At 41.6% G+C, this 16,917-nt stretch overlaps 1 protein-coding gene across 3 annotated transcripts in view; it reads right to left on the minus strand.

The window, feature by feature from the left end:
• Positions 1-16,917, minus strand: part of adcyap1r1b (adenylate cyclase activating polypeptide 1b (pituitary) receptor type I) — a 42,285-nt gene that overhangs the window by 12,952 nt on the left and 12,416 nt on the right. For all 3 annotated transcript variants that reach the window (XM_085253027.1, XM_085253028.1, XM_085253029.1), the window contains one exon: positions 8,483-8,618. In XM_085253027.1, coding sequence (XP_085109153.1) covers positions 8,483-8,539 — 57 coding nt within the window. In that variant the 5' untranslated portion in view covers positions 8,540-8,618. The remainder of the gene's footprint in view (positions 1-8,482; positions 8,619-16,917) is intronic.

The following is a 16,917-nucleotide window of genomic DNA, read 5'->3' on the forward strand; positions in this document are numbered from 1 at the left end:
ATGCAGAACAACTCAGAGCATTCGCCGACTTCCTACATGCATGTCAGCAAGCCATGCCTCATATTAAAGGGCTGGACATTCTGAATGACTGTGAAGAGAACCAAAAGCTGGTCCAAAAGTTACCTGAGTGGGCAGCTTCAAGGTGGAACCGCAAGGTGACCCAGTTTATGAAGGACAGACAGGAATTTCCAGCCTTTCAGGACTTTGTCAACTTCATGTCATTAGAAGCAGAGATTGCCTGTAACCCAGTAACTTCCCTCCATGCATTACGTTTATCAGACTTACCTGCAGAGAAACATCATCTGAAAGAAAGGAAAAATAAATCTACTGTTCTTCATACACAGACACTTACAGAGAATGAGAAGAATGTACCATCCAAGACAAGCTTAAAGCCCCCTTGTACATTCTGTCATGATAACAAACACCGCCTACATAGTTGTCCAGAGTTTAAAGGAACGCCTCTGGAAGAGAAAAGAAAGTATGTAAGGGAAAACAAACTCTGCTATGGTTGTCTGAAACCAGGCCATAATGTTAAAGACTGCCGCCACAGACACTTATGTGATATTTGTAAGGGACGACACCCAACTTGCCTTCATGACGACAGATATTCCAACATGAATGCTGTGTTAGCCTCTAATCAGAATACAGACGAAGCAGTTACGACATTGTCTCTCAATACAGAGACTGAGCACACATCTACGACTACATCCATGATTTTGCCAGTCTGGGTTTCCTCTTCCAACAACCCAGGAATAGAAAGGCTTGTCTATGCTCTGCTTGACACCCAGAGTGACACTGTGTTTATTGATGAAGATGTTAGTCGTAGCTTGACAACCAAGACCTATCCTGTAAGGCTAAAGCTAACCACCATGATCGGAAAGGACACAGTAACACACAGTGAAAGAGTCTCAGGTCTCAGAGTGCGTGGCTATACCTCCACAAATCACATTGATCTCCCTCCTGCCTATACCAAAGACTGCATACCAGTGAATCGAAGGCACATTCCTACCAGTGAAACGGCGAGGCATTGGAATCATCTCAAAGCAATAGCAGATGATATTCCGCCACATTTAGACTGTGAAGTTGGTCTTCTAATAGGTTATAACTGCTCACAGGCACTAGCACCAAGACAGGTCATCCTAGGAAGAGATAATGAGCCTTATGCAGTCCGCACAGACCTAGGATGGAGCATCATAGGCTGCTCACCACCTCACCTTGAATCTCCTCCTGTCGCCAACATATGCCATAGAGTAACTGTCAAAGAGCTTCCTCCAGTGACGCCATCCGATGCCATTAAAGTACTTGAGTCTGACTTTAAGGACATCAGCAAGGACAGCAGAACAGTGTCTCAAGATGACATCCTCTTCCTCAATATGCTAAAGGAAAGCATTTACATGAACGCACATGGTCACTATGAGATGCCTCTCCCTTTTAAAGAGAGACCCTACCTTCCCAACAACAAGCAGTTAGCTATCATCTGGCTCAACCATCTCAAACGAAAGCTGCTGAACAACAAGAACTACAAGACTCACTACGTAACGTTTTTGAATGAGGTAATTAAAAACAATGATGCTGAAGAAGTTCTCTGTGAAGAGAAGGAAGGTGAAACATGGTATATTCCACACCACGGAGTTTATCATTCCAAAAAACCAGAGAAGCTCAGAGTGGTTTTTGATTGCTCGGCTAAGTACAAGGGAACTTGCCTAAATGATCATCTCCTGTCGGGCCCAGATTTGACAAATACTCTAACTGGTGTTCTTATCAGATTTCGACAGAACCATGTTGCTCTGATGTGCGACATCGAAAGGATGTTTCATCAGTTTCATGTGCGCGAAGCGGATAGAGACTACCTACGTTTCCTGTGGTGGAAGGATGGGAACTTCAGTGTGGAGCCACAGGAATTCCGTATGAAAGTTCACCTTTTCGGTGCTGCATCTTCACCGGGATGTGCCAACTATGGGTTGAAACATCTCGCTAAGGAGAACGAGAGCATGTTTCCTCTGGGCTCCCAATTCATTATGAGGGACTTCTATGTGGATGATGGTGTCACAAGCATAGCAGATGTAGATGAGGCTATTCAGCTTGCAAAAGAAGCCCGAAGGCTCTGTGCTATGGGTGGTCTGCGACTACACAAATTTGTGTGTAACAATGCGAAGGTGCTTGAGAGTATAGCACCATCTGAGCGTGCCACTGAAGTAAAGGCTCTTGATCTTGCCTTTAGTGATTCATCACTGGAAAGAGCCTTAGGAATCCACTGGCACATTGAGTCAGACAGTTTCAGGTTTCATGCCCGTTTGAAGGACCAACCAGAAACCAGGCGTGGTATACTATCCACTGTTGCCTCTCTTTATGATCCACTTGGGCTTATTGCTCCTTTCCTGCTAACTGGGAAAAGGGTTCTTCAAGAAATGTGTAGGCATGGTACAGGTTGGGATGACCCACTCATCAGTAAACTGCAACCAGTCTGGAGATCCTGGAAGAGTGATCTGGCAAATTTGGATAAAATCACCATACCCCGATGCTATGTACCAGCTGACTTTGGAAAGGTCACAAAGAGAGAGCTACATCACTTCTCTGATGCAAGCACGTATGGTTATGGCCAGTGTTCATATTTGAGACATGTGAAGGGAAATGGAACTGTTCATTGTGCTCTGATTATGGCAAAGTCCAGAGTTGCTCCAATCAAAGCTGTGACCATCCCCAGGTTAGAACTGACTGCTGCTGTTGTATCAGTTGCAGCAAGCAATACTCTAAAGGAAGAACTGGGAATTTCAGGGATTGATGAATACTTCTGGACAGACTCCAAGGTTGTACTGGGGTACATTAACAACGAGACACGTCGCTTCCACACATTTGTATCAAAAAGGATTCAGAAAATACATCTCAGTACAACTCCTCAGCAGTGGCGATATGTTTCTACTGACAAGAATCCTGCAGACCTTGCTTCGAGAGGTTCTAGTGCAAGCAAGCTTCTGACATCGAACTGGTTTACTGGACCCAAGTTCTTATGGGAGAAAGAGGTATCACCAGAGGTAGAGGTAATCCCAGAAATCCCAGTTGGGGACCCTGAAGTTAAAAGGGTTCAAGCACTAAATTTGGAGTCTGCAGAACAAGTGACTCTTTCAGACCGCTTGTCAAAGTTTTCTTCATGGTGTAAGGTCAAACAAGCTGTTGCGCGACTTCTTCGCCGAACCAAGAGTGACAAGTCAACAAGCCACAGCACAGTTCAGGAGCGAGAGGTTGCACAGCGCATCATTATAAGAGATTTACAGAGACGAGTGTATCGAGATGAGATCCAGCTACTTAGTAATGGCTTACAACTTTCACGGCAGAGTAAACTGTTTCGATTGGATGCCTTTCTTGACAAAGATGGAATCCTCAAGGTGGGAGGAAGACTGAAAAATGCATCTCTCCCTGCCTCTCAGAAACATCCAATGATCATTCCAAAGGACCACCACATAACGAGGATGATAATAGCTCATCATCATGAACAGGTTAAACACCAAGGAAGGGGTATAACCATCAACGAGATCAGATCAAATGGATACTGGATCCCAGGAATGAACAGAGCTGTTGCATCTTATGTGCATCAGTGTGTCAAATGCAGGAAACTCAGGGGATCAGTGGAAGAGCAGCGAATGGCAGACCTGCCATCTGAGCGGGTGGATCCATCTCCACCTTTCACTTATTGCGGAATGGACTGTTTTGGGCCATTTTTTACAAAGCAAGGGCGTAAGGTGAATAAGCGTTATGGTCTGCTTTTCACATGCCTTTGTTGTAGAGCAATTCACATTGAAATGGTGAATGATATGTCAGCAGATGCCTTCATTAATGGCCTCCGATGTTTTGTTTCCATAAGAGGAGCAGTACGACAAATAAGATGTGACCAAGGAAGCAATTTTGTTGGAGCTAAGAATGAAATGTATAATGCGCTGAAACAGATGGATGTCAATCGTCTGACTGCATTCTTGGCTGAGAGGCAGTGCGACTTCATTATGAATGCTCCCCATTCAAGCCATGTTGGAGGTGTCTGGGAGAGACAGATCAGAACAGTAAGAAATGTACTTCGGTCCACTCTTTCACTCTCACCTGGAAGATTAGATGATGCCTGTTTGAGGACATTGTTTTACGAAGCAATGTCTATTGTGAACAGCCGTCCACTCACTGTGGATAACCTGAATGATCCAAATGGTCCAGAACCGCTGACTCCTAATCACCTACTCACTATGAAACCCACTGGAGCCTTACCACCTCCCGGGACGTTCATCAGAGAAGACATGTATGCTCGTAAGAGATGGTGTCATATCCAGTATCTAGCAGAGCAATTCTGGAACCGCTGGAGAAGAGAGTATCTCTCTAATATTGCCACTAGACAACGTTGGCATATTTCTAGAAGGAATCTGAAAGTTGGTGACATAGTTATCGAAAGGATGGATGATCTGCCACGGAACGAGTGGAGATTAGCCAGAGTTGAAGAAACAGTCGCTGATAAAGATGGGCTTGTGAGGAAAGTTAAGATTCGTCTTGGAGACCAGAAAATGAAAAGGGAGGGTCAATGTTCTGGCAAGCCATCCATTGTTGAATGGCCCATTCAGAAACTGATCTTGCTTTTAGAGGCTGTCTAAGACAACGACTATACCCTTTATTGTATGAAGACTTGTGGACATTACCTGCAGGCTCATGCATGGATAATTCTTTGTTTTCGTTATGTAAAAGGCCTTGTGGTTAAGGTCATTTGTTTTTAAAATTCATTCGTGTTATAGTTCTCCCTTTTGTTAAAACACTCATGATTTGGTGGGAGTGTAAATGACCTTTAAATTTGGTAAATATTTTTACGTTTGTTTGAAAGGCACTTCGGTTTTATTTTGAAATCCATGCTTTTATTTTGAAACAGGAAACTGGCACAAAACCGTTAAAGGGCTGTTAGTAACGTTTCTTTTAGGATATGGTAAAATAGTGTGCCTTAAAGTGAAAAATATGTACGTTTACTTTGCCAATTAGTACCTGGCTGACAGTGGCACAAGGTTTGTTAATGTTTCCTTTAACGGAATAAGTTACATGCAATCAAAATGTCGTTTAATAGAGTTTATATTGTTAACCTTGAACTTGACCTTTATGTGTAGTGGTAAGTTAGTGAGGTGATACAATGAATTGAGTGATGTAAATTTGATGTATATGCTATATGTGAGCAGGAGAAATTTGTTTCCTTTGATCTTATGGTATTAATATTGCTGGTTTTGTTTTGCTCCTAGCTCTTACGGTGTCTTCACTGAATGTTTCAATAAAAACATTTCCAATAAAACCTCTGTGAAGCATCAGTATAAGAGACCATCATTCAGCCAGGGATGCTACAGTGTCTGTTTAACTCAGATTAAAGTTGCTGAAAATTACATCCATTAATCAAAAGTAGAGATCTATTCTAGTAAAACAAATGGAAACACTTGTATTGGGCATTTTGGCTACAGATACATTTCAGCTGTTGCTAAATATAGCAAACCTTTGTGTATTGATAAATCACACAATTGGATAACAATTGTTGATTCTCTGTGTTTTAGATTTAGCGTCTAACTAAAACATGATGTTTTTATTTTCATTCATGTAGACATTAAACTGACTGCATTGGCTTGCAGTAGGGACGTGATTGAAATGTGGGCTGTGAATTTTATTAAACTCTGAGGTGTAGAAAAACATCCACCCTGACGAGTTCCACATTCTGCTTTTAGATTTTCGATTTTAGACTTTGGGACTGCTCTCTAAGTGCATATGAGACTAAGTCATAGGAAGCAGAGGTATTAAAATGATAAGTGGCTTGAGAGGCAAAGACATACAGTGTATTCGGCTTCCTCTGTTTATGTCTCTGCTCTGTAACCTCCTGTGGTTATATCATATCTGTCTGCCCTTGGTCACACTGCATCAGATCAGCATCAAATATTAGTATGTTGCTTGTCTGACTAAACTTGATCGTGGGTTTTTATTCTTATTTCAGTAGATTGTTATGTGAATCTTACAACAGCTCAGAATGAAGTTGAACTAGTTTACAGGTTTTTCCCATCAAAAAACTAAATAATTGGGGGGGGGGAAGGGATAAATAGGGATTTGTTTTAAATCCCTATTTTACAGATTACTTATTTTATTTATTTTAAATTAACCAAAGAGATTTTTATTCTTTATTAAATAATTATTAAATATTATTTATTTATTAAACACACCTAAATACCTCCCTCACATTTTCTCAGTTTAGACATTTTTCATACGTTTTCTGTGTGCTATTGTGAATAAAATATGGGTTTATAAGTTTTGCAAATTCATTTTATTCAGTTTTTATTTTCACTTTACACGGAATTGCAACTTTTTGGGAATTGGGGTTGTCATCCAGGGAGTGTCTCCATTCTTTTACCAGCTCCAGCAGAAAAACACGTTGACAAGGAGAGATTTCTTTGAAGGTCAGACACTTTCTAAATCCTGTATTTGTATTCCATATGTCCTTAGTGCCAGATGAAGGGTTTTGAACAGACTTGGCAACCATTGCTCTGTCTTCTGTTATACAGAACAAGATGCTAAATAAATTTCCTCGTTTTTGGTTAGCACTGGTTTGTGTGGGTATATGCAGCATCGTTCACTGACTGACTTGTACAACTGAAGCACTATATTCAATCTAAAAGTTTTCACTTGCATTGTACATGTTTCTTAATAAAATATTTGAAACAGACTGATATTAAACTGAGCTTAGCAGTAGCTATCATTACAAAACATACACACTAGCAAAACAATCAAGTCATAAGACAACGGTTACTGAAGATTGCAAATGTATGATTTAGAATTAAAGGAAAGGGGACCATAAATAAAGTTGGTATATCTGGCAAGAGAGTTATTACAGTTATGATAGTTTTAACAGACAAATTGAAATATATATTATTTAAAAGCATATATATGTTAGCAAAACAACATTGGCCAGTACATTATTATATAATTCTAACAGTACCAATAACATAACACTGGTTTATGTTTACAAAGTTGCAAAGTTTAGTTTGAAAGAACTTCAAATAACTTTAAACACATACTTGGTAATTTTGTAACAATTGTAAATTATTTTGGATATCCACACAAGGTAGTAGCTTTATCATGATACAGGATACAAGGCCTGTTGAGTCTGTGTTTTGTCCCATCATCCTCCCCTCACCACCAACTAGTTCTGGCAAATGACTGGCCCTCCATGACCCCGGTCCTGTTAAAAGTGTGTTTTTCCTTCCCACTGTTGCCAAGTGCTCACATATACCCAGTGCTGGGAAGGTTACTTTTAAAATGTATTCCAGTACAGATTACAGAATACATGCCCCAAAATGTATTTTGTAACGTGTTGTCAATGAGAGTAACGTATTCTGAATACTTTGGATTACTTAATATATTACCATGCTTTTTACAACTACATGAATGTACTATTGCTGTGTGATTTATTGCTTTTACTGAAGGTTATTCGTCATAGCAATGCCAACTAGATTTTTAAATCTTAATATAAAATGAATAACAGAGTGGACATTAGGTGAGGCTGCACTTTTTTCAGTGATCTCGTATAGAAAACTATTCCGCTCCTATATAAAACAGGTCCGCAGCTCCGAACCGTAAAGGTGTAAAACCGTAAAGGGACCTCTGGCTAATACGTCAGGTTCTGTGTCGGGCTCGTAGCCAAAAACTAGCTTTACTTTGTTGTCTGGGTCAACTTTGCTAGTGAGAGACAGAGAGAGGCGTTGAAAGGCTCCAACGGAACTTATTGTTTCAGAGGAAAACACGAACACAGTGTACAGTTGAGTCTTAAAAGCTTTCTTACAGCTGGGCTCGTCAGACACTGTTTTTGGCTGCAGTGGTTATTATTATATTTACATGCTTCCAGCTCCCGTTTCTGCCCCGTGACAGCTTGTACTTTTCCACTCTCCTTTTTCACCCTCCTTCGCTCACAGACACATAACAGGTATAGCAGTCCATTCTCCCTGCAGCACGGACTACTAGCACGACTAAAGACTGTAAGCTCTCCATTTATTTCCCTTCCTTCAAACACCTTTGAATTCAAACACCATTCATTTTGTGTGTATGTGGGTATGAGTGATTACATACATAGTGACGATTTGTAAATATTAACTACTGTCTTCTGTGTCCCTTGACAGGAGAGGCCATTCTTTCCTCACACAGTTAACAGGCTGGAATAATGCTGAACAATCCATGAATAAATGATGAGGATACATCTTTATCCATTATTCCTGTCACATGCTGATCAATGAATTATTGATGCAGATACTCCATATGGTTATTCTAAGTAAATTAGTGTACAAGTGTGTGAAAATCAATCTAATATGCAAACACTGCTGAAGTGAATCTCCACCTGCTGCAAACAGAATGTTTCAGAAGCACTTTGACATGAACAGTTATCCTTGCTGCACACGTTTTCATAAACCCATTTATAAGACATGAGTAAAGAAATAACACTTACCGAGGGCATAAGGAAGAGTAGGGTGAGGGTCAGTGAATTGATCTTTGCACCAGACATTTTTTTTACTTCTTAGGAGTTTCCTCTACAAAAAAAGATCCAGCACTAAACGTGATGGGATGTCACCTCACCTTGGGATCTGAAAATCACAAGTGTGGAAAAGTATGAAACAGCATGTCTACATTACATCTCATTAGTAGTTATAGACAGACACTTAGCATAGTTTTATATGATTGCTTTCAATAGAACATTGCTTTGATGAGTGGTAGAAAGACCTTTCTAAAACCTCTGAATAAAACTGAGATCTGCTAACTGTAAAGACCACACCCTAAGACATCATTTTCACCGACATGAAAAAAGCCACTGACCTCATGCCTCGAGGCACTGTCCACTGGTAGAGAGAATTAGCATGAGAACAGAAAAAAACTGACAAATGGACCTAATCCATAGCAGCAAAAGACCCCACACAAAGTAAAAGACCCAAAGGATACCCTTAATGCAGGAGTCAAGGGTTTAGGTTTTTACTTTAAAATAAATCCTCGATATCTGGACTTGTTTTAGTGTTAAGGTCCATTATGGCCTGTATTTGTATAGCGCTTTACTAGTCCCTAAGGACCCCAAAGCGCTTTACACAACCAGTCATCCACCCATTCACACACACACTGGTGATGGCAAGCTACATTGTAGCCACAGCCACCCTGGGGCGCACTGACAGAGGCGAGGCTGCCGAACACTGGTGCCACCGGGCCCTCTGACCCTCTGACCATTATGTTTTACAACCATTATGTTTTTACAAAGGCAGTATTGCATGTGCACAATGCACTGTGAGTCGAGGAACTAAAGTGATTTCACTTCACTGCACATTTCTAATGTGTATGCCAAGAATAAAGGAAATATAGAGTTTATGGCTGTGATTTTTTGTTTGTTGAAAGGAAACAAGACAAGTGATAGTAAGGTGTTCCCCATTTCACTAATTTGTGCCTCCTCATATCCTCTATCCTCTGATGAATTTATCCCTGGATTGAATGGTAATTTGAATTGAAGACGGCTTGTCAGATAATGCATGTATGAAGGATTACAGTGAATCCAGAAAGTATTCACAGTAGTTCACTTGTTCAGCGTCCATGTAACCTGAGCCCTATTTCAATGTGGATTAAATTAATTTTTCATCTCAAAGTTCTACACACAAATTGAGATTCTTGCAAATTTCTTGGAAGAATTTCTTGCAAATTTAGCAAAACAAAACAAAAAATTCCCTTCCCGGGCAGTCAATCCTTCAAGCTCGGGTCCTCTACCAGAGGCCTGGGAGCTTGAGGGTCCTGCGCAGTATCTTAGCTGTTCCTAGGACTGCGCTCTTCTGGACAGAGATCTCCGATGTTGTTCCCGGGATCTGCTGGAGCCACTCGCCTAGCTTGGGAGTCACCGCACCTAGTGCTCCGATTACCACGGGGACCACTGTTACCTTCACCCTCCACATCTTCTCCAGCTCTTCGCTCAGCCCTTGGTATTTCTCAAGTTCCTTGTGTTCTTTCTTCCTGATGTTGCTGTCATTCGGAACCGCTAGATCTATCGCTACAGCCGTCCTCGTCTGTTTGTCTACCACCACTATGTCCAGTTGGTTAGCCACCACCATTTTGTCCGTCTGTATCTGGAAGTCCCACAGGATCTTAGCTCGGTCATTCTCCCATTTTGACCTCAGGATTTCCAGGCCATACTTGGCACAGATGTTTCAGTACACTATGCCGGCCACTTGGTTATGGTGTTCCATGTATGCCCTGCTAGCATCTTGCACCCTGCTGTTATGTGCTGGATGGTCTCAGGAGCATCTTTACACAGCCTGCACCTGGCGTCTTGCCTGGTGTGATAGACCCCAGCCTCTATGGATCTTGTGCTCAGAGCTTGTTCCTGTGCTGCCATGATGAGTGCCTCTGTGCTGTCTTTCAGTCCAGCTGTCCATCCACTGATAGGATTTCTGGATATCAGCCACCTCCTCTATCTGCCGGTCGTACATACCATGCAGGGGCCTGTCCATCCATGATGGTGCCTCTTCTAGCTCCTCTTTCTTGGGTTTCTGCTGCCTGAGGTATTCACTGAGTCCGTTAGGGCCATCTTCCTGATTTATTCATGGATGTTCGCTACCTCATCCTGGACCGTGGTGCTGACGGCCACCAGTCCCCGGCCTCCTTCCTTCCACTTAGCATGCAGCCTCAGAGAGCTGGACTTGGGGTGAAACCCTCCATGCATGGTCAGGAGCTTTCTTGTATTGATGTCAGCAGCTTCTATCTCCTCCTTTGGCCAGCCTATTACCCCAGCAGGGTACCTGATAATGGGCAGGGCCAAAGTGTTTATAGCCCAGATCTTGTTCTTGCCATTCAGCTGACTCCTCAGGACTTGCCTGGTACTTGGTGGTTGCACCTTTCCTACCTGCCTCTTCATTGTTCCCATTTGCCTGTGGGATCCCATGGTACTTGTAACCAATGTTCCCTCTAATTTTTCATGTGTCTGAGCGAAAACACAAACTCCCTGAGCGGTCTCTTGAACCACTGTGAGCAACAGCAGACGTGTGCACACCAGCATCGAATCTATCCAAGTTACATGGTTTATTAAAATAAGCAAATTACAGCATTTACATTTATGTTAGACTACTTTTAATTAACTGCTTTAGCACACTTACAATGAAAATTAAAAACAAATCTTGTTCAGGACCTGTGTAGTATGTTAACACTATTGGAAGTAAAAAATAACTTGAACTGCAATTTTGAAAACACAACTTTCTTGTTTGTTTGTTTTTTTCTTTTATAGAGTTCTGACTTGTATTATGAGTCTGTGGTCTGGCAGAGAGTCCTGTAACTCTTTGTCTGCAAAATACAGTATATAATGACCAATGTTGGGTAATTAATTATATAGTCACTTCTTCAATAAAGTAAGTGAGTTTTGCAAACAACAACGTTTTTTTCAGCTATTTACCTAAAAATGCAGCCAAGGCGGTTTTTTAAATAAACATTTCAAACTATTTACAGAACATTCAGCTGCTCTGCATCATCTGATGCCACACAAATTATTTGTGCCACTCCAAAAAAAAATTTCTGTCCACTATGAGATAAAGAAGAACAACAGCCTGATACCTGCAGACCTGACAACAGGAGATGTATCACTCCTGTAACACCTGTAACATTCAGCAGTCGCCTCATTGTTCTGACACACACAACAAAACTATTGACTACACTACACACTAACTACACAAGATTTGCGCTAAACATCGCAAATCTCTCACATCTCAAAACACCGCCGTCACTCCTAAAACTTCCCTCTTTCCTAAACAACTAAATGCCATGTTGCCATATCATTTTTTGATTGGTCCACATGGTACATTTTTCCACCAATAGGAAAGGCTGGGGGAGTTGGGAGGGGGGCTGTTTTTGCTCACAGGCGGAGAGTGCTTTTGAGCGTTTTCCTTATAAAACGCCGTTTTTACTGTTTCTTCCCACAGTAAATATAAACAATGATAGGAAAAAAACCAAGCATTGCATATATTTTTTTTATCATAACTCCAGTTTTACGTGGCCTATTAAAAACTGGTATAAAGTCCACACTCTCTTTATTTAGGCCTCCAACTTTCCCTCATCCAACGCCTGCAACTAGTCCAGAATGCCGCAGCACGCCTTTTAAGCGGCACCAGAAGACATGACCATATCACACCCACCCTCGCCAACCTTCATTGGCTCCCCGTATGTTTTTTAAAATCCTTTTATACACTTTTACAATTTTAAATAACCAGGCACCCAGCTACTTAATCGACCTCCTTGACCTATACATCCCCACGAGAGCACTCAGATCCTCTAACCAGGGGCTCTTAATGCAACCAATGTCTTGACGGAAGAGTAGGGGGATCGTGCTTTTGCTTTTACCGCACCAAAACTCTGGAACAGCTTGCCGATTGATGTCCGTGCGTCGGAATCCATCCAATCCTTTAAATCACGTTTTAAAACCCACCTGTTTAAGCTTGCCTTCCTAACAACTTAGTTTTTAACTTTTCCCCGGTCCATGCTTGTTTCCACGTCACCATCTTAAAACTGTATTTTCTTTTGCTGATAACTGTATTTTCCTGCTCCTTTACTGCTGTAACCCCACAAATGCGCCTTGTCTGTGAAGCACTTTGATGTACCTGGGTCTTTTAAATGTGCTATAGAAATAAAATTGAAACTGAAACTGAAACTTTTTTCATCAACTGTCCTGCTCACATCTCCAATGGTTGTACACATTGTCATTAATGTGGCTTCACTCCACATCAGCCACGCCACTTTGCTAGCTAAAACACCGGTGCCGGCACATAAGAACGCTGTCATAACCTGTCAACGACGTTGATTAGGTGCGTATATAAGAATGTGAATCGCATCACTGAGGCGGTTAAGGCCTATGCAGAACAGCAGTGGGGTCAGAGCATCTCCTTGGTAGATTCCACACTTGATGGTGATTTGTGCTATGGGCTTGAAGTTGGCCTCTAGTGTTTTATGGCACATCCCCATTGAGTTCCTGATTAAGGCTCTTAGGGTCCTGTTGATCTTGTATAGTTCTAGGCATTCCAGGATCCAGGTGTGGGGCATTGAGTCATAGGCCTTCTTGTAATCAATCCAGGGATTGCACAGGTTGGTCAGCCTAGTCTTGCAATCTCATTAGTTACTTATGATGATAAAAATCTTTTGCCCAACACAGTTTGTGTGTGTGTGCAATATTAAAAAGGTAAATCTTGTAACATTACACCATGTTCTGAATTTGTAAAAAGTAATGTCACTTATATTTGAGCAGCAGTAGTTGGGGAAGGAATTATTATTGCAGTCGTGCCACATGTCGTATTAAACCGGCATTTTAAAATGAGACTGCAAGGCGAGGGTGCTTCACATAGTTCCTATTGCCTGGACTCCTCCCTACTCATGTCTCTTGAGAGTAAGATATAAGTCAGAAAGATGAGAACTGAAGATGTGGGGAATGAGAAAGGGGGTATGTTTTTACAGCTTTATTGTTGTTAAGAATGCCCAAAAGACCCATGGCTGTGTCACTGCGTTCTCAGACAAAGCTCTCAGATAAATTCTCTCAGTTGGTGAAGAGTCGTTTTCATCAAACAGACCATTTCTTCTCTTAGAAAAAATAAAGTATCATTCAGTAAATTTTCTTCCTTACCTTACACTGAGGATCAATTTGAAAATGTTGAACATAACACACTTATCTTGCTGTAGGGACAAAACCTGCTTGAACCACATGATATCTTTAGTCTCACTGCATTGCAACACAAAGAGCAATAGCGCTCTAAATATTTTGATATATATATATATTTTTTCAATTTGAAAATAATTATCTCTACAGTACGTCAAATGTTGTTAATGTGGGATTTAAATTGCCGACTCAGGTTTTCACTCATCCATATTCAGCACAGTTTTGTCAGTCAGTTCTATTTTCAGATTTATTATCATAGAGAAGAACTCTTGTATCGTCAATGCTGTGCAGAAGAGACTCAGTCTGCCAGCACAGCTTAAGTGATGGACGTTTTCATTCCAAGTACTGGAGACCAAGCAAGAGACATTACAGTGGACTGTACGGTAGGCCTTCATTAAAGACATAGTTTAAAAATCTTGAATCTGCAACTCACAAGCAGAACATTAATTATTAACACAAATAACGCAATGTTTTGAGAAAAAAACACAGAACATCCTTTCATCTGTGCTGAAGGAGAGAACATAAATATGTTCAGAATATTTGTTTTGAGTTCATAGGGAAATGCAGTTTGAAAACCAAGAAAAGAATATTATTTCCCCTACAGCATCAGTTGTGAACCATTACAAAGTCACTATCTTGCTATCAAATGACTGAGTATTCAAACTGTACATGAACCAGCAGGTCAGGTTGTGTCCGTGTAAAGAGCTCTTGTGTATGCATGTGTGAGCCCTCATGGATGCACCGTGACGCAGCAGGCTTAGAGGGCTTGCATGAACAAAGCCAAGTATCAGGACTGGGCCTGGGGCATCATCCCACAGGGAGAACTTGGCAGCTTGGCATTCCTACTCTACCAAAGCCCTGCCAGCACAAGCTCCTCCTTCTGCTGTTGTCAAGAGCAACCGCTGAGAGAGCTGCTGAGTTTGGATCTAAAGTGGACCACGTGGCCCTGGGATCTCTTTCTGCTCCTTCTTGAGCTCCACTGTAAATAGTGCCCCTTAAGTTTTCTAATGTGCTTCTATTTATCTCTTAGACAATAAACACCAAAAAACGTAGTAGAAACAGCAGAATCATTAAAGCCTAAAATCAGTCGGTTTTCAAGTCCTGCTGTTAGACCACAGCCACACAAACACTACCTTCACTTGCAGTTTAAAGTAAGAAGGACACACACACATCAGACAAGACTCAACATGAATGGGAGTTGCTTCATTGCCAAAGCCACCTCAATCACTTCTAATGCTCTTCCTTAGAAAAGCTTTCATGGTAAGTGCTAAAGCACAATCTCCCATGAATTCATTTATTTTACACAACACCATGCATCACAGCATTGATGATATATTACCAAGGTGTAGAGAAAAAAAAACAAAAAAACAAAAACAAAAACCTAACACTTCAGTTTCATTTCCATGACACTGGATTGTTTAGGAAAGCACCTACAATCTTTCTTTTTTTAAAGAACGCTTTCCTTTACGGTCCCATCAGTTTAGAAAAACTTAGATAAAGTAACTCAAGCTCAGCTGAAATTCATTATACTAGAGACTTGATAGGTCTGTCTCTCAGACTGCATACAGTCTGAACACACCTTGTGAACATATTGTATGTCCATGAAACCAGAAACTAAAACTCAGTGGGAAAAAGCCAACATTTACAGCATCTCAAATATCCTCCTATCTCCATGTGTGTGGCTATTTAGGGAGATTTTGTAAACAGCAAACGCACTGCACATTAAAAATGTTTGTGATTTGATACATAACATTGAACCTACAGTGGGGCAAAAAAGTATTTAGTCAGCCACCGATTGTGCAAGTTCCCCCACTTAAAATGATGACAGAGGTCAGTAATTTGCACCAGAGGTACACTTCAACTGTGAGAGACAGAATGTGAAAAAAAAATCCATGAATCCACATGGTAGGATTTGTAAAGAATTTATTCGTAAATCAGGGTGGAAAATAAGTATTTGGTCAATAACAAAAATACAACTCAATACTTTGTAACATAACCTTTGTTGGCAATAACAGAGGTCAAACGTTTACTATAGGTCTTTACCAGGTTTGCACACACAGTAGCTGGTATTTTGGCCCATTCCTCCATGCAGATCTTCTCGAGAGCAGTGATGTTTTGGGGCTGTCGCCGAGCAACACGGACTTTCAACTCCCGCCACAGATTTTCTATGGGGTTGAGGTCTGGAGACTGGCTAGGCCACTCCAGGACTTTCAAATGCTTCTTACGGAGCCACTCCTTTGTTGCCCGGGCGGTGTGTTTTGGATCATTGTCACGTTGGAAGACCCAGCCTCGTTTCATCTTCAAAGTTCTCACTGATGGAAGGAGGTTTTGGCTCAAAATCTCACGATACATGGCCCCATTCATTCTGTCCTTAACACGGATCAGTCGTCCTGTCCCCTTGGCAGAAAAACAGCCCCATAGCATGATGTTTCCACCCCCATGCTTCACAGTAGGTATGGTGTTCTTGGGATGCAACTCAGTATTCTTCTTCCTCCAAACACGACGAGTTGAGTTTATACCAAAAAGTTCTACTTTGGTTTCATCTGACCACATGACATTCTCCCAATCCTCTGCTGTATCATCCATGTGCTCTCTGGCAAACTTCAGACGGGCCTGGACATGCACTGGCTTCAGCAGCGGAACACGTCTGGCACTGCGGGATTTGATTCCCTGCCATTGTAGTGTGTTACTGATGGTGACCTTTGTTACTTTGGTCCCAGCTCTCTGCAGGTCATTCACCAGGTCCCCCCGTGTGGTTCTGGGATCTTTGCTCACCGTTCTCATGATCATTTTGACCCCACGGGATGAGATCTTGCGTGGAGCCCCAGATCGAGGGAGATTATCAGTGGTCTTGTATGTCTTCCATTTTCTGATGATTGCTCCCACAGTTGATTTTTTCACACCAAGCTGCTTGCCTATTGTAGATTCACTCTTCCCAGTCTGGTGCAGGTCTACAATACTTTTCCTGGTGTCCTTCGAAAGCTCTTTGGTCTTGGCCATGGCGGAGTTTGGAGTCTGACTGTTTGAGGCTGTGGACAGGTGTCTTTTATACAGATGATGAGTTCAAACAGGTGCCATTCATACAGGTAATGAGTGGGGGGCAGAAAAGCTTCTTACAGAAGACGTTACAGGTCTGTGAGAGCCAGAGATTTTCCTTGTTTGAGGTGACCAAATACTTATTTTCCACCCTAATTTACGTATAAATTCTTTACAAATCCTACCATGTG

Source organism: Mchenga conophoros, linkage group LG17, assembly GCF_057382185.1.
Source record: "Mchenga conophoros isolate Kocher_MC1m ecotype Shallow Benthic linkage group LG17, M_conophoros_male_GT1.1, whole genome shotgun sequence".
Lineage (NCBI taxonomy): Eukaryota > Metazoa > Chordata > Actinopteri > Cichliformes > Cichlidae > Mchenga > Mchenga conophoros.